Source organism: Brienomyrus brachyistius, chromosome 14 (assembly GCF_023856365.1).
Source record: "Brienomyrus brachyistius isolate T26 chromosome 14, BBRACH_0.4, whole genome shotgun sequence".
Lineage (NCBI taxonomy): Eukaryota > Metazoa > Chordata > Actinopteri > Osteoglossiformes > Mormyridae > Brienomyrus > Brienomyrus brachyistius.
In genome coordinates this window covers 22,654,731-22,672,786 of record NC_064546.1, presented here as the reverse complement: position 1 = coordinate 22,672,786, position 18,056 = coordinate 22,654,731, and the positions used below count along the sequence as shown (strand labels likewise).

At 48.3% G+C, this 18,056-nt stretch overlaps 2 protein-coding genes across 3 annotated transcripts; both read right to left on the bottom strand.

Moving 5' to 3' along the window:
- Positions 1 to 42: 42 nt before the first annotated feature.
- Positions 43 to 9,932, bottom strand: matn3b (matrilin 3b). 2 transcript variants are annotated; one of them, XM_048974831.1, is made up of 8 exons: positions 5,744 to 9,932; positions 4,443 to 4,871; positions 2,774 to 3,346; positions 2,448 to 2,567; positions 1,808 to 1,927; positions 1,303 to 1,422; positions 742 to 842; positions 43 to 566 (listed from the first exon to the last, which is right to left on the bottom strand). In XM_048974831.1, the coding sequence occupies exons 1-8, from the start codon at positions 5,913 to 5,915 to the stop codon at positions 510 to 512; spliced, it is 1,692 nt and encodes a 563-aa protein (XP_048830788.1). In that variant the 5' UTR covers positions 5,916 to 9,932; the 3' UTR covers positions 43 to 509. The 2 variants fall into 2 exon arrangements, with proteins under 2 accessions (XP_048830788.1, XP_048830789.1); XM_048974832.1 differs by lacking the exon at positions 4,443 to 4,871 and having other exon boundaries at positions 5,744 to 9,386.
- Positions 9,933 to 10,044: 112 nt separating this feature from the next.
- LOC125707590 (lysosomal-associated transmembrane protein 4A) lies at positions 10,045 to 17,053 on the bottom strand. The gene is made up of 7 exons (XM_048974833.1): positions 16,860 to 17,053; positions 14,326 to 14,446; positions 12,793 to 12,869; positions 11,450 to 11,572; positions 11,222 to 11,317; positions 10,803 to 10,901; positions 10,045 to 10,714 (listed from the first exon to the last, which is right to left on the bottom strand). Exons 1-7 carry the CDS (start codon positions 16,983 to 16,985, stop codon positions 10,640 to 10,642), a joined length of 717 nt encoding a protein of 238 aa, XP_048830790.1. The 5' UTR covers positions 16,986 to 17,053; the 3' UTR covers positions 10,045 to 10,639.
- Positions 17,054 to 18,056: the final 1,003 nt, after the last annotated feature.

Below are 18,056 nucleotides of genomic sequence, written 5' to 3'. Positions count from 1 at the left end.
AATACACACTAATTGGAGTATTTTGGACAGAAAAAGCAGGTGTTTTCAGGGTTGAGGACAGTTTATTTGAGGCATATGCACATATACATACACTAACTCCAGCATAAGTGTCAGTCAGTGCTAGTTGCTGTCATATGCACAGAATCACATCCTTAGTTAAATCACTCATATCCCAGTTTATTCTTTTGTCACCTGCACATTTTTATCTGTACCCAAAATAAAATGTAGCATTATATTCACGTATACACAGCTAACGTTAATCTCCTTTAAATAACATTAAGCATTTTAACAGAGCAACATTTATTTTAAAAAAGGCAAATATAACTTCTTCCACCAAAATTCACTATATGGTATAAGCAGGAAAAGGCCAGGGTGAATGGAGGCTCCCTCCTAGACACGGACAAGGAGGGCCCCGGCAGATCAGGGCGATGAGTCACGATCAGCAGCATCGGCCGATTGGAGAGATGTACCCAGCCGGAACGCGGGGCTTCACGTGATAGGCTGCTCCATCAGAAACGACGTGGCACGGCCTCCAATCGCTGAAGCTTCCTCGTTACCTCATCCAGTACGAGAGAGACAGTTAAGGACATTACTGTTCCCTTCAAACCACACACATGGAGCAGGCTATTCTTTTGTTAAAGACGTTTTACAGAATAAACCTGGGTCTAATGAGGTAAGTAACAGCCTATAATTTAGAAAAGGGGAATGTCGGCAAAAAGTGCCCTAAAGTGGAAGGATATGCTTGCTGTTGAGGCCCTGCAGCACTGTCTGCATCTTCCGCTGGAACGCCACCTGTGCCTCACACTTGCATGGGTCTTGCAGCACTATTGCTCTGGCTTCCTCTGCAAGGGGGACACTGCCGTTAGCCTGCCAGGAAACTGCATTCCTGCAGCACTGTTACCGAAATGCTATCCCACAGCCACGTTACTGCACAGTCACGCTAGCCCATAGCCATGCTAACCCAGAGCCACTTTATCCCATAGTCAGGCAATGGCAGAGCTACGCTATCCCACAGCCACGCTAACCCATAGCCATTAACCATGACTCCAGAGCCCCACTCTAACTGCTCATGTCTGATCGCCTTATAATGTGCCGTTGTGAGTTATGCAGAACTCTTAAAGGTCTTGTATGCTCAGTTTATGAGGTTATAAAATGACTTTGCAGATGTTCTGAAGGCACATGTGCGTCTGCAGGGTCTCCCCATTCCCACCGGAAAACCTTCGCTCCCCTATGGACACATTTTACAACAAGAGAAGAGTCCATGTGCCCCCAGCATCCCCAGCAGACCCCAGGGGCTCTTACGCGAACATGTTTTCTTGTCTTCGTTCAGGAAATACCCATTCCGACACCTGCAGTTTTGTGAGCCGCGGTTGTCAATGCAAATGTGCTCACAGTCGTGTCCGAGGGCACATCCTTCCAGACCTGGTCACGTGCCGAAACAACCAATATGGCAGCGTTAGTGCGGTTTCCTGGATTCTTCCTGATTGGGGAGGAACAGTGAATTGTGATTGGTGTGGAGAATTATATATACTATAACAGGGAAAGCTGTAGCAATAATCTGTGAGGATTCGAAAAGCACCATTTTGAAGCAGAGCAGTTCAATGGGCTGCGATGGCATTTGCTGTCATGTTCTATACACAGTGCAGAACACCATTTAACGCCGCATCATCGCTGTGATGCAGAACACCATTTAACGCCGCATCATCGCTGTGATGCAGAAGCCCGCTGAAAGTTTATATGTCTATAAATTATCCAAAAATTCTACCAATCCAGTATGCATGAGCACGGCAGATCCACAGGCTCTTACGTGAACATGTCCTCCTTTCCTCGTTTAAGACATACCCCACTGGGCACGAGCAGACCTGCAAGCCATCGCGCTTCGTGCAAACCGGCTCGCAGTCTTGTCCGGGAGCGCAGCCATCCATACCTGGAGCGAGCACGTTCAGAGGACAGCACAGTGGGTTACGCTGCAGCATCAGAGGGATCAGTAACTCCACAATCTGCCATTTATCATGCTCATTGTTACTATTTGTTACAGTGTTACAGTATAATTGTCACATATACTTTGGAGAGCAGAAATTCTACTTGTGCTGTACCAATGCCTGCAGTAAATGAGGTGCAGGCATGTTATCATGTGTAGTTAGCAAGTGCCATACAGCCTCAGTGCGACGTAGAAATTCAGGTCTGCTTACACAGGGACAAAACCACTACATCTTGACTGATCTGGACAGAAATGCATCCGCCTTTGCCATATTCAGGCTGTATGGCCCGGATTGCACCACAGAGGTCTGTTAATATGTGTTTGAAAATTCAGTGTCTGCACTCAAATCCTTAGCATCTGTAAAGCCTCACACATCCTCCTCTCAAACCTCCTCCTCCCTGTTAAAGCCTGCGAATATTTCTGTTGTTTCACAGCTACACCCATCGTTTGACATGGAACCTCTTACGTAAACAGGTTCTCCTGTCCTCATTCAGGGTGTACCCTTCGTGACACCTGCAGTAATAGGAGGTGTCGCTGTTGACACAAATTTGCTCGCAGTCGTGTCCAAGTGCACAGGAGTCCAGACCTGGAACAGACAGGAGGAACAAGAAAAATGGGTCCAGTGAATGAGAAGACAAGACATAGAGAGAGAGAGAGAGAGAGAGAGAGAGAGAGAGAGAGAGAGAGAGAGCAAGCACCCTCTCATTTACCGTGCCTGGTGTTTACCATAACAGTCACAGCACACACACGTGCATTTACCGGTACAGTCACACCACGCGCCTGTGTGTTTACCGCAAAGTGTCTCCCGAAACTTAGAGGTGAGCTTCTCGATGACGCCGTATGTCTCCACGTAGAAGACATGGTCGTCTAGGGGTTGACTGGCCATGAGTCGCAGTGACTGTAGATCCGCGCGGTCCACCCCGATGGCGTAGATCTCAATCTGTACAGCGCGGGCTGTAGCTGACACCTCCTCCACCCCATCTTGGGGCCGCCCATCCGTCACGATGATAGCCACCTTGGAGATGTTGGTGGAGCGAGGCCGGGCACCCGACTCTGCAGTAAAGACTTTCTCCATGGCCGTCTTGATGGCCAGGCCAGTCATGGTGCCTGTGGAAAGTGGCTCGATCTGGGCCATGGCCCGCTTCAGGTCCACCTTGTTGAAATGGTTCTTCAAAAGGAACTCAATCTGGACCGTGCTGGCATAATTGACTACAGCCACCCGGGTGGCATCTCGGCCTATCTCCAGTGTGTCCACCATGTCACTTATGAAGGTCTTGACTTTCTCAAATTCGGCAGGGCGCACACTCCGGGAGCTGTCGATGATGAAGACCAAGTCCAAAGGGCGACTTTTGCAGTGAGATCCTCCTGGTGAGTAAACAGGAGTATGAAAATCCTAAACAAATAAAACTCATTTCTGAACCGGCAATGAAAAGATTCACTTTTTGTACTCTGACAAATCAAATGTACTAAATTAATAAGGTGCAACAATGGCCTTCTTAAAAGTGTAGAAGTCAGAAAAACCAAGAAAAAGCTGGAAAAGTCCAGCTGGGTCTTCTTACAGGTAAAACTTCAAAAGACATGTGGATGGGCTCAAGCCATCCAGTCAAGGAATCCATGAAAAGCATAGAAAGACAGATAAGACATGATTAGTTTCACTCCAGAGTACTGTCAGTACACAAAAGTAAGACTGATTTGGACCATACAGAACACACAGTGAGTGTGACCACAGTGGATCACACAGAGCACACAGTGGGTTTGACTATAGTGGATCCCACAGAGGACACAGAGGATTTGACTGTGGATCACACAAAAGACAGAGAGGGTTCGACCACAGTGGATCACACAAAAGACACAGTGGGTTTGACTGTGGATCACACAAAAGACAGAGAGGGTTCGACCACAGTGGATCACACAAAAGACAGAGAGGGTTTGACCGTGGATCACACAGAGGATGCAGTGGGTTTGACTGTGGATCACACAAAAGACAGAGAGGGTTCGACCACAGTGGATCACACAAAAGATATAGAGGGTTTGACCGTGGATCACACAGAGGACGCAGTGGGTTTGACCACAGTGGAACAGACACAGGAATGCAGTCAGTTTGAATCTAGATCACATGTAAAATGTGTCTTAAATGTAGATGCACTCCCAGCCACAATGATCAAGATATATCGTTAGAATACTGACAGATGGATCTACATTGACTGACTGTGGACACAAAGAACACATGCAGTGTACAGTTTTTATTCTACAGTGCAGAGATGACATGCGTTCAAACCCCACCAAGACCTGCACACCCGAATATACAGCAGATTCCGTATAATTACTACTGAATGTTTCCTTCTGTTTTCATGTAATAAAAGGCCGTAAACAACAATTTCATCTTTAAACAACTGCCGGACCTGCATGTTTGTCTGTTTCGGGCAAGAAAAACCTTTTGTTTCATCGAAACATCTACTACCTGAATCAGCAATGATGGTGGTGGTGATGACACTTTGGGTACTGACCGGCTGCGGTGACGGTGGGGTTGCGGTGGACAGGTGGTACCTGACCGGCTCCGTTGTCGGAGGGGCCGCGGTAGACCGGTGGTACCTGACCGGCTCCGTTGTCGGAGGGGCCGCGGTAGACCGGTGGTACCTGACCGGCTCCGTTGTCGGAGGGGCCGCGGTGAATCGGTGGTACCTGACCGGCAGCGTTGGTAGCGGCAATGCGATGGGGTGACGGTAAACGACCGGCGGCGCCGCAGGAGGGGGTGCGGCGAGCCGGTAGTACTTCACCGGCGGCGGCGGTACAACGGGGGCCGGAGGCCAGCGGTACGTGACAGGCGGAGAGATCCTTGGTGGTTGGTGATAGTAGTGATAGCCATAAAACCTGTGATTATTGCCGTGTACTTTGGGCCACCATAGGGGAGAAGCGGTAGATCAGTGATTAACGGCCCAGCGGGACGACGGTTCAGGATGGAGATGCGTCAATACAGAAGCATCGAGATCGGCCGATGTTTCTCGGTGTAAATGCCGATCAATCTAGCATTACAGATCATTTCTCAGTTTCGGCAAATTTTACATGATAAAAATCACGATATGTATTTAATAAAGTACGAAAGAAAGCTTAAAGCATGTCATCTATACAAATAAACAAATACAAAAATGGTAACAGACATCTGTAAATCCTACTAATATCACCAAAGTTCTTATAATATAGATAAAGAGTCCCATGTACGAAACAAGCACAAAGCGACAGAAAAATTACCGATCGTCATAGCACATTTTCCCATAAATATATGACAGTAAAATATCATTCCCTGTATAGGCTGTAAGGCGAGAAAAAGGCATTTCGCTTAAAGTGTGAGGGGAGGACACGCCTGCAGAGGTGAGGATGGCGCGGCAGTGCGGACTTTCACAAGTAAAAAAAAAAAGTGCGCAAAATCACACTTTGCTGTAAGGCTGCAATGAAGCTGCGCTATTCATGGGTCCATTCAAATGTAATATTGATTGAAATTTGATAAATTGCGCTGTAAGATGTAAACAAATATTAATTAGGCTAATTGTCGCATGTACGTATTTAGGTATATATATGTGTGTGTGTGTGTGTGTATGTGTTTCTGATCTGTTGCGTAACCACATTCAACTAGTTTAGGAAGTATATAAAACGATAGAAATCAATGCCTTAAACATCACGATTCGTGTTTTAATTCCTCCGATTATGACAACCATCAATATGAATTAGGTGGAAGAGTGGCGACTAAAGAAAATGGTCACCTACCCCCTGCACTGAGGTCATTTTGCGCAGGCTGGATGTTTTGCAGGTAACTGGATCTTGCCACAGGTCGATCGGCGTAGCGTCCCGGATGGTACCCGTTAAACCTGTAGGTTCCCTGCACCTCCAGCACCAGGGCAGAGAGGTACAGTGCCAGACATCTGCCTACGGCGTTCATGCTTTCGCTGCAGATGGTCCTTCGTCCCTGCCCTCTCGATGGGTGAAAATATGGCCTGAAGGAAACGGAGGGGTCAGATTTAAAGACCAGCGAAGGGGGCACATGTGACGATCTGATCCAATCCAGAGAAAGAATCTGGGAAGAAATACCGTCTATTCAAGAAGACCGCGCAGGTCTGCACGCGCCACTATAGGTTCATATGATAAAAACAACATACAGTTGCTTTTATAAAAATGAATGGCAGGGGAGTTAGACAAAACTGTTGCCAAAAACTGTTTCATTCATTGCATACGACTTTTGTAAGCAATATGTGGCCTGATGTCAATTGACAGAAAATAAAACACGATAATCATTTGGGATTTTATGTCTTTATTTCAAAGCAAATGCTTGCAAAGCAGAAACGTTTGGCTTTTGTCTATGCAGAACAGAAACGATTAGCTTTTGTCTATTTTGAATAAGGTACCTTTTTAGTTCAGTTCCGCGGTCGCAGGTCTAATCCATACAACGATCCATACAACAACAGCCCTTTTCAGAGCTGATTTCAGGGGTAAATTATAACGTCTTTAGATTTATTTGTAGGTTAATGATTAAAAATTATTGAAAGCCTACAAAAATCGACGGCTTCGCGGGTTCGGTTTAAGAAAGGATATCTTAAATTTTGGACATGAAAAAGACTGTAAATAGTTAAAAATTGTAGGAAAAGTAACGGGAAACTCGGATTATATGGACCATTCACCATTTCTGCACTAGATGGCGCTCTATCTGTAGGCAAAGGCCGCAGACGGCGCACACATGTTGAAAGTACCTCCAGCACTTTCAAAAATCTTCTCTGAAAACAAAAATGCCATCAGTTTGTCATGTGGGCAGTTTTTTTTAGCTGAACGACATCAGTGACTCGCATATTTCTCAACCGCAGACCTCAAGACTGCAGACTAATGCATGCATGTGCACGGATAGCGAAAAAGGGGTGGTAATTAACATCGAGGTGATGCATGGGTAAGCGGGCACTAGAGCATCTGCATTACATTTCCGCACGTCTGTAAAAACTTCTGAATTATCTCAGATCCGTAAGTAACCAATTAAACGAAACGCCCAGGCCTGTACTACATTACATATGGCGGCATGGCTGAATCTTCCATCCAGCGACATTTGTAATTGTGATATTTTTAAAGCTGTGTATTTTATTTAAAACAGAAGACTATAGCATGGCCCGTCCTTGGAACTGCCTTTGTAGTACTGGTGCGAAACTTTTTCCTGCTGTTCTCCCAGCAAAGACTTTTCCAATCTTGTGTTCAGCCTTTCCCAGCATACTCGCCAGTCCACAGTAGACCCCACTTGAAATTTGTAGTGATGTGTCGGTCGCGAACGAAACGGCTCTCGGAGCCGGCTCTTTGAAATGAATGATCGGAGCCGGCTCCTGCCTGTGAGCCGGAGTCAGAGCCGCTTTTTTTATTTCTCTTTTTTTTTTTTCAAGCCGCAAGGATTGGTCAACCACACGATGCGTGTCTGCTCTGAGCAGGACTGGGAGGGGCAGTGCTACAGGGTGCGTTTGACTTGGGCTTTAAGTTTTATATCGCCTTGTTCTCGTGAGGTTTTTGTACCATGTGACATGGTCACGGATGGTGACGTTTTGCAGCGCCGCTGAAGTCGGACAAAAAAAAATAACCGTGATGCATTGCGTTGGGACCAGAATGCATTACTTTAAGCCAGCGCTGCAAACGGCTGCGTGAAGTCGAACGCACCCATAGACAAATAGAGCAATCGCAGGCACAGACAGAGAAACAGGAGGGAAGGATACGCGCACGACAAAATGAGTGACTGAAGGAAACGGAGTGAAATTTGGATACATTTCAATTACATTGATAATACAAAGGTAGAGTGTAGAGCGTGCAAGGTTAAAATCTCATATCGAACAGGCTCTACAAATAACCTGCATTGGCACCTGAGAACTGTACATCCATCAGTGCAGTGGGAAGAAAAAATAATGAGTCACAGTTTGTCTACTGCAACTGTTGAAAGTGCCAGTTTGTCAGTGTCTACACAGTCATCCAGTACAGCACCACAACCACCTAGACCTACAACCCAGAGCTCTATGAGACAGTTTGTGCAAAAAGCTATGACTCCAGTAAAACAGAAAACAATTGATGAGGAATTGGCTAAAATGATTGCACGTGATTTCCAACCATAGTAATTCATTTCACTAATAATTTTACATTATTTTTGGTAATAAATTCATTTAAGCACCAAATTTGGGGTGTTTAAAAAAGCCCGGACAGTGTAAATCACCAGACTTTAATTCAGTCACTGGAGTCATATCCGTTTCTATCAGGGAACTCACCAAACAGCCTGTACGAAATTGGCATCTCCTGGGACCGAAGATGAACAAGCAAATTTAAGCAGTTCGATTAAGTTCGAAGTTATTTGCGCAAATTCCATACGCATATTGTGGTCAAGGCTGTTACTAGAAGATCACCTGTTAAACATGTACAGTATGCTAACCATGCTCTGAAGTTAGCCACTTAATGTCACCGCTACAAATTCATGTCCCATCGCGTCCCATACCTGCTGGATGGCGCTGGCAGTACCAAGTATGTGCTCTAAACTGCCTCCCTGCAACGGATTCGGGGGGGGGGGGGGGGAGCAGTGTAAAGGACAACAGCGGCTTTTGTATGAGTGTTTGGCAGTCAGAAGGTTGGCAGGTTGGTTTGTTTAAAGGAAAACCGGCGAATCATACACGCTCAGCCTTTTCGGAGGGAGTTTATGCGCACGTACCTCTGTCGGCAAACTGAACTGCTGAGTAAGCAGAGAGCCAACGATGCACTGCCAGTGATTTACTGCCCCGTTTCCTGTTTATCATGATGAAGGGCAGCCGGTCCCGATCGAGGAGCAGACAGCAAGACCCCGCCGCTGGGGACCGGCAGCTTTCATTTCCAACCAAAACACATCTGCTTCAATTTCTAGCTAACTGAACGCGGAATTTCAGATAACCACAGTGCAAAAAGCCCCTTAACCCAGTAATGACCTAATAAAGATAAAACCTTGTATTGTGCGTAAACCTATATGCATTCATATGTGTAATGAACCTTTAAATGCTTCTAGAGCAAGTCTTTCAAAATGTGTTTGTTTTACATTAACACCAGTAGCTCCACCAAAATGTCTGTTAAACTGGTCAGATGTAATGTTTGCGCACAGGTCATCCTGTCTTGTTCCCGGGGGGCCAAAAAGTGTATGAGCCCCTCCAGCTAAGATTGAACTAGTCTTGCTCCGAAACTACAATCAAGCCTTGATCGAGACCTAATAGGCTGCACAGAACCGCTGCACTCCAGGTCCCTGTGAGGCTTCCCCTCCAGCTGGAAATGCACTGGAGAAACACATGCGGCACAGTGAGGTGTCTACCCACAGCCCCCATCGCATTTACATTACAGGCCCCCTCGCAGAGCGAGTTAAACCCACACAAATACCATACGGCAGAGGAAGGCGGACTGACTCCGGGGCAGGATCAACATCAGAATAAGAGACCAGAAAAAAAAGCAGGAATTAAGAATAACTCACTAAGTAACATCTCCTGGGAGGGAGGGGAGCCAAACTCTTAGTGAGAGACCACTGACAGCTCCTCCAAGCACTTCTCCGTGCGACTGTCAGTAGCTGGGGTGCTGACAGAGTGGGTGTAAAGCCAGCCTGACGTTAACAAGGTCCATTTAGACATTTATTCTGGTGCACGGAACCCAGAAGCATAGAAACAGGATTAAAGGCAGTGAGGGCGGCGGAAACTGGGGCTCCTCCTACACAGCAGATAATCCCAGGCGGGAATGATCACTGGCGAGCAAAGGGCCACAGATTTACTGTCACTGTTACCTCACATGCCACTCGGGATTTTGGGGAATTTAATCTTAAGGGATGATTTCAAACACCCCCCCCCCCCCACAAACAACCAAACTCCAATAGTAAAATGTAGAAAAACAAGATGAGCACAGCTAAGGGGCTGAAGAGGACTCTGCTCAAGGAAGGCGGCCACTGCAGGGTGTGACATGAAACATCTCCAGAATATCTCCCATTCTGTCACCCAAGTTCACAGGTCTGCCAGGTTAACACACGCGCACGCACACACAGGCACAAAAAGGTCACACAATTTCTGGTCGATTACAAACTTCTCTAAATGTTTATTGAAGCTGTGTCCAAAAGGAACATATCACAGTCTGCAGCTAAGCCTCCAACATCAAAATCCTTCCTGTCTGCTGCGGCACTGGCTCATTCCCCACCCCACTCCCCCACCCTCAGAGACAGACACCCGGGTGGGGAGGAGGAAAGAAGTGCAAAAACAACCTTCAGAAACTAAAAATGGCTCCTCATGGCATCACACCTTCACAATGATTAAGCTGCATTTAAAAGCAGGAAACTACTGACAGTATTGATGAAAGCAGATTGTCTAAAGAGTTTGTCTTAAATACCTATAAATATTCACTTCACAAGAAAAGTGGTCCTGAAAACAGATTAATAATTAGCATTTGATGGCACAGAGATCCTATCAGGAGAAGAATGAAGGAAAAGAGAGAAGAAATCTCAAGCCCCCCCCCCCAACACAAGCCCCCCGCAATTACAGGATGTCACTTTGAACCCTCGTTTCTAAGAAAGAGCAGCAGTGTTAGGGGGACAAGCTTGTTTCTGACTATTTACAGGCCTCTGAGTGGGCGGAGCCTCAGGTTGGTGTTTGAGTGGGTGGAGCCTTAGGCTGGTACGTAGGGGGGTGGTGGCTCTTTCTCGGGCATCTTCACCGCCATCTCGTAGGTGGGCAGGACGTACTGTGGAGAGAGAGGAGGACAGGGAGGGGGAGGTGTGACCACACGCTCGGTGGATGCTCCAGAGGAATCCACAGGAAGGTCACAATACCTGGGGTGGAGCTTCAAAGGCGGGGTACACCGCGATCTCCGGAAGGTTCCGGTTATTGATGTATTTGTAGCAGTTCCACACACAGCTGATCAGATAGGCCTGTGGGCAGACAGCAGACCCCCCCAGCCACCCCCCGCACACATAAAGATAAATACCTTACATCTCACAGTCACACACCATGCTGTGACTCACCCTAGAGGCGAGTGAGAGGGAAAACTCAGCGGGCAGCGACTGACAGAGGATTCATAGTTTAATCTCGTTTTAACACCCGGGATGCTACAGGGCATAACCACTGAGCAGTCAGCCTCTGCCATGGGCAGCCGGGTGAACTGCAGCCTCGAGTCAGCGAGTGTGACATCAGCTCGGAGGGCGTTTAGATACTAGGTCTGTGTGTCTGCGCTGGTGGGCGCGTGGGTCACCTTGAGGAAGATGAGGAAAGCAAAGAAGATGAGGACGATGAGCAGCAGGCAGCTGGACTCCAGGGACATCAGGCTGTCTTTGTAAGGGAAGTCGGGCTGCGGGAGAATGTGAACGGATCAGCAACACCAGGCCAACCGAAGGGAGAGAGCGCCAGCAAACGCAAGCCTAGAGCACCGAGGCCCGGCGCTCAGGCGGGAAGAGAGAGAGAGAGAGAGAGACAGACTCACCAACTGCTCCAGGTAGTCCTTGATCCGGGGCAGGTAGGTGAGAGAGCTGATGGCCACCAGGCAGCTCAGCGCAAAGTCAAACAGCTGGTAGCAGAAGAAGGGAATCAGCCATCCATCGCGGTGCTGCGGGGCGAGAAGGGCAGCATGTCAGGCTCCGCACTGGTCCCCGGCGACAGACGCCCTTCCTAGCCGTGGGCCTGGCCCTCCACCAAACACACGCCAGCTAAAGCCTTAAACGAAACACTATGCTGGGCCTAGAGCAGCAGATGATTTGGTTATGAATGCTATGGACACACGACACACACACACACTTCAAATATTCCTGTCATTTTGGGGACTGTCCACTCATTTTTATGGGTGTAACCCTAATCCCAACGACAACCTTAAACATAAGTAACCAAAGAAAATAGACTCTTCCCGGGTTACGACGGTCCATGTTACGATATTTTGACTTGGGTAAATGTTAACTTTCCATACATTATTCAATAAATTACACAAGATACGCAACACTTTTTAAAAAATAAATGATGTGTTGTGTTAATGATTTTGCCCAACTGTAGGAGAACGCAAGTGTTCGAAGCATGTTTAAGGTTAGCTAGGCTAGGCTATGATATTTGTTAGGTTAGGTGTGCTGAATTAAAATGCATTTTCGCCTTACAATATTTCTGCCTTACAGTAGGTTTCTCGGAACATAAACCTTTGTAACCCAGGGAGAGGCTATACAAGATTTTTGGCATACTGACCTGTGCATCTTCGGAGAGAAACATCCGGCAAATAAACGGGAGAGAGAGAAGGGGTTCATGTGGACAGGTGTTGCCATACAGATAAACATGGCTGCTCGCTTTTGGACACACAGTCAGTGGACTGAAGGCGGGGATTAGCAGCCAGAGACCCGAGGCCTGATAATCGCACAGGAGGCAGAGGCAGTAATGGGCTGGGGGGCGGAAATAATCTGCCAGGCCACAGTAGCCTTTATTCGAGGTTATAGACACACACACACACACACACACATACATAGGCAGAGCAGTTGGTCACCAAAGTGAGAGCAGCTGACATCCTAGGAGTCATGACATAAGGGCCACAGGATCATCTAAACGGCAGCGGCATTGCACTGGGAAGGCATGATGGGGACCAGTAAAAATGGCTGCCGTGACCCGGCCCACAGTCACGTACAAGGCAAGTGGAGCGATCCCCTCACCAGCCCCGCAACACCGGCTGAGAGCAACGTCCTTCTGCTCACCAGAGACGCAAGTAAACACACCGACAAGCTGCGAGGTCACATGATCAACCTGTGATCTGCTGGCTTCACACTGCCCCCTGGGGAGGGCAGCAGGGCCACTTACCGTGATGGCCCCGTACACCATCATGGCACTGATGGTGAACATCAGCAGGGAGATGGTGAAGCCCACGCAGGCGTTTTCTGAACAGGGGAGAGAGGAGGGAAGCTGCTTTAGGGGAGAGCGTGCGCACACACACACACACGCACACACAAGTTATAGCACAAGGTTACTACCTTGAAATCTGCATATTAAATAGAACAACAAATGTGGACGTCTCCAGAAATAGCCACTCCACACACCACAAGCGCTTCAGGCGTCATGAACGATCCTCATCTGTTCCTATTCATAGGCAGTTAGGCAGCGGCGGCCGGCCTGGGAGTCACTCAAGAAGCCGATCAATCGACCACAGTCCATCAAGCACCTGGCACAAGTCTGCCGGCTCCAGCGGGAGATGCTTCTGTCCACAGCTGGACGGCTTCCAGACCGCTCACAGCTCTGGCAGCGGGAGGTCTGTCTGTGTGCTCGGCCTGAGGTCGGGGGGGGCTCCACTGGCAGGGCGTAATTAAGTGGCCACGGGCCGCATCGATTTGCTGTCTGACGGGCTCCCGGGGCTCTCCTCCACTTATCGGCGACACTGACGACCTGCTGCGGCTCCCACTAACACACTCCCTGAATCGAACGCCTCCCACCCTCCCTACCCACTCCCGTCAGCAATGCCACTGGATGTCTGCCAAATGTGCAGGGCGGTGGAGGGCCTGCAAAGAGGATTTTCTGGAAAGCCCATATATTTTATGACCTCGGGCAGATACTAGTACACGCAGCCCAGAAATCTGTGGAAAACTGAGTTTATCAGTACACACAGGTCGGCTTAATCCCCAATTCTCAGGGCTAGAATAAAACACGATGGATCACACACACAACTACCCATCTATCTACCAACTATTTATCCTGATCAGGGGGGCTGTAGCCTGTCAGCTACCCCAGACAGCATAGGGCACGAGGCTGGGGTACAACCAGGACAGGATGCCAGGCCGCCACAGGGCACACACACAATTCAGAGATGCCAACTAGGCTAACTGCATACCACTGGGGGAAGATGCAGGCTCCGGTATACATTTTGGAGAACGCCAAGTCAGACAATCCATTTATATTTACATTATGGCGAATAGCACATTACAAACGTACGGCCAGTGTGTTAACTAGGCATAAGTGCAGCTAGGCTGAGCCGCCAGTGAACACCTAGGTACAAGCTTTAGTGTAAGCAGCATCGGAGCAGGAGCTACAGAACGTCTTACAAACAAAGCAAGATCCCTGGAGCAACTAAGGGCGTAGCTCAAGGGTCTGACCGTGAAATTATTCTCCAGATTCTAGGATTAGAACCGGTGACTCGAGTACAGACACGGCATGGTAACCCACTGCAGCAGGCACCGCCCCCTGCAACTGTACCTCAGTGAAAAGATCAACATGACACCCAGCTACGCCGCTCTAACCTACCAAGTGAATTGAGGATACCCAGGGGCTTCCCACATCACACGCTAAGGCATCAGAGCAACTGTTACCATAACAACCCAGCCGGAGGAGATGGGGAGGTCATACCTGCCATTCTGTCAGAAGCAAAGTAGTGCTCGATGACCTCATACTGCAGGTCCACGGTGGGAACATTGTCCGGGTGGGTGACGGCCACGGTCAGCAGGATGCCCATTAGGAGGTTCACCACCTGCAGGGGGCACAAGACAGAGAGCAGGGATGAAACGCGTCACCCAAAAGGTTGCCCCACGACGGCTTGATTCCACTCTGAGTGTCCAGATCTGAAGCCAATTCCAGTGCAAGGCCCCTATCAGGTATACAAGATGAGTGCCTGGGAGCCCAAGCCATGACCTGCCTTGGCTACACTTCAGTGGCAACTGACACGCACCCGGTTAAGTGATCGTCCTTCAGTTAGCGCACAGAGAGTGCGACCCCACTCATAACCTGTGCCTTTCCAGCACAGCTGTTCATGTCTCCTGGACCAGAGCATCTGCGCCTTCAAATGTCCCATGATGACAGCGACCCGGCACCGTTGGAACGATCGGCTCTGTAACCTGCAGAGCCACGAGTCACATCTCCATGACGACGCAACGTCACGGGACGAGTTTGCCAGGTGCCGCTGGCCGGGTGGTGTCATTCCCGCCATGGCTCTGACTAAATTTGGGTGGTCCCTCCCTTGGGATGGGCAAAGCTGCGCTGAGAGTCACCTGACACATGGCTCTGCAGCGATTTTAAAGCGGCAATGCAACACGGTAAGCAGAAGCCCTCATTAAGCTCACAGAGCAGAGCGAACACGGCCGCATTTCTTATAGTAATGTTCCTAAATGTACAGCCGGAGCCGTTAGCTCTCAGCGGGAAGACTACACAACCACCTCGGAGTGACAATGTGACACGGATACAGTAAGTAGACATGAGCTCTGGGTATAAGTGACCCTGTATGCTACACCACCCTCCCCAATCATAGGAACATAAGAACTTTACAAACGAGGAGGCCATTTGGTCCATCAAGCTCAAGCTCATTTGTGGAGAACTTAACCAATAGCTCAGAGTTGTTAAAATCTTATCTAGCTCTGATTTAAAGGATCCCAGGGTTTTAGCTTGCGCTACACTAGCAGGAAGACTATCCCACACTCCAACTACACGCTGTGTAAAGAAGTGTTTCCTCAGATTCGTTTTAAAATGTTCTCTCGCTAATTTCCACTTATGGCCACAAGTTATAGTATTTAAACTAATATTGGAGGAGCCATTTGGCTGAACAGCATCCAGACCTGTTAGAATATTATATACCTGGATCATGTCCCCCCCCTTACTCTCAGATACATGGAACCACTGTCCCGGGGGTGGGCAGTGGAAATAACTCACGCCCAAGCAACATTCTACAAAGTGTCTGTTCACACTCCAAACAGGCAGCAGCAGACTTGCACCCTAACTGTGACTAAACGGGTCTCCCTGGCGTTTCCGACTCGGTGTTCAGGCCCAGCGTGCCCCAAAAGAGGGATTCCTCAGCCCACTTCCTCTCAGCTACACGCTTAATATTTTGCCAACACATTACAGACCTCCTGGAGCTGGCAGCGTCACGCAGAGGCCCAGATTTATCGCAGAGTCCTCATCTGCACCGTCTGTGCCTACATCACAGAGCCGTGGGCCGCGTGACGAACGGCATCTCCGGGACCTCGTTTCACAGGGGGGGGAGCAGATCTGGTGCCAGCTCGGCGCTCTTTGGATTACATGCCGCTGGCACGGTGCAGAGCTGGACTCGGTCATAGCTGGGTCCCCGTGCTCAGAGCCCAGAGGACACTTCTGCAGCGCAGTGAGATCACCTGCTCCTCTGGTTCCCCCTTTCTCTGGAAGTCATTAATGCAGAACAACATCCAGACCTCGGATATCCAGGATGCAGAATGCAAACTGACTGACTCTCTGCTCTTTTCATGGGGGATCAGGTCTTCTAGGTCATCGAGGCTCTCAATAAAACTAACAGTAACAATCACGATAATATTAATAGCAACGAGAGATGAGGGCTTGCAGTTTAATAGTCTGTGACACCAAATGCTCCCAAATTCAGTGACTTTAAACAGCAATAAGAGAAAACATAAAAGAGGGAGATTGCGATGCGGAGAGGGAGACAGACTCGGTGAAAGACGAAAGGAGAGAGAGACTGCGGTGCGGAGAGGAGGACAGAGTTCGCGCGCCGCATCACGCGTCTGGGGAGGAGACGGTACGTTTAACGGAAACTGATAAAGGTTATGTAACTAACAGCAGGAGAAACGCCTAGAAACGGCGGATACAGCGGGAGCGTATGGGCTAAATTACAGCAACATCAACGAAAATAATACACAAGCATACGGCACAGGGACGGGGCGCTGACAGGGACATCCGGCTGTAGGCAGAAGCAGGTTTATTTTTCTGTAAACGCATAAGATATCATACGGCTCGCTAAAAAGCATTTATCTACCACGCAACGTCGCCTTTTTCATATTAAAAAGGGTTAGTTAAGCGTTACGCTGCGGGCGGCTTCTAGCACATTCGCCCAAGCCGCCAACGGTTCCGAAGCCGCGCGCCAGTCTGTCCGTCTGTCTGTCCAAAGCCCCCCGCTGCGCACATACCATGTACCAAGTGCCGAGAATGATAGTCCCGGTCCGGACGTGGCAGCAGCCGCAGCATCGTGTCGAATAGAAGCGGCTGCGACTCGGCTTGTAGTGCGCACCACTATCAATCTGCGGGAGAAACATCGCGCCCGACCTCCCCAAGCGCCGACTGCCGACGGCTGGCCAAGCCTGCTGCGCCCCTTCTGGCCGCTGCGCAATAAAAAAAGCCGTACGCCCCTCCGGCCGACGTCAGCGACAGACGGAAAAGATAGCCAATGGTAGAACAGCTGTGGTGGGGTGGGCGTAAACTTAACATTGATTGACAAGCATATTCGCAAATGACAAATTTCTCATAGATAAATAAACAAATCACGGAAATGGTCTATGCTCGACAAGCAGCTCCGTTGGCCAATAGACGCCTAAGAATAAAGGCTGGTACCTACGTTAGTGTTGATTGACCAAAACAGTCGCGAATGAATACTTTCGAATTACAAAGGAATTTTCTTACGCACTTGCTTTTGGTCGGCGATTGATAATTATGTGGAAAAAGGTTGAAGTGGTACACTAGTTATTGTTATTGTAATCTAGTGTTTTAACACTGGGCATAAATCCGACTGTCAAACATGGAAAACGAAATATGCAGCATGTCTTATTGTTGCTGTTCCTAATATACAGCGCTTATATGACTGTTACTCTAATAAATTATGTGCCTTTATCATGTGTGTTGTTGGTAATTATCTATTTCCATCCTAGTGACACGTTGAAGGTAATATTTTTATACCAGTCACACTTTGCTACTGCCGTATTAAAAAACTGGCTGCTAGAAAATGTAAATGTATTTCCGATCGTCAGAGATATTCTTGTGCAGAATGCAAAACTGGGATTTTTACATTTACATTTACAGGATTTGGCAGACGCCCTTAGCCAGAGCGACTTACATATGACGCCTTGGTACGGCTGTCTGTCAGATTTTAATGCGCACACTGGCCTCAGCGTTTGACCTACATACCGCAAGCAAAACTGAAAATGAGCACTGTACTGTATAACGGGGACCAGTGAGAAAAACCCAGTTTCCGAGCTTAGTTTCCTACGTTTAAATAATCCAATTTCCGCCAGTTCATACACAGGTTACTAATATATCATATTGCAATAGAAATAGTGACATTTCGGTAGATTCGTGTTTTTATATATTCACCCAAGACGAAATTTTATTTT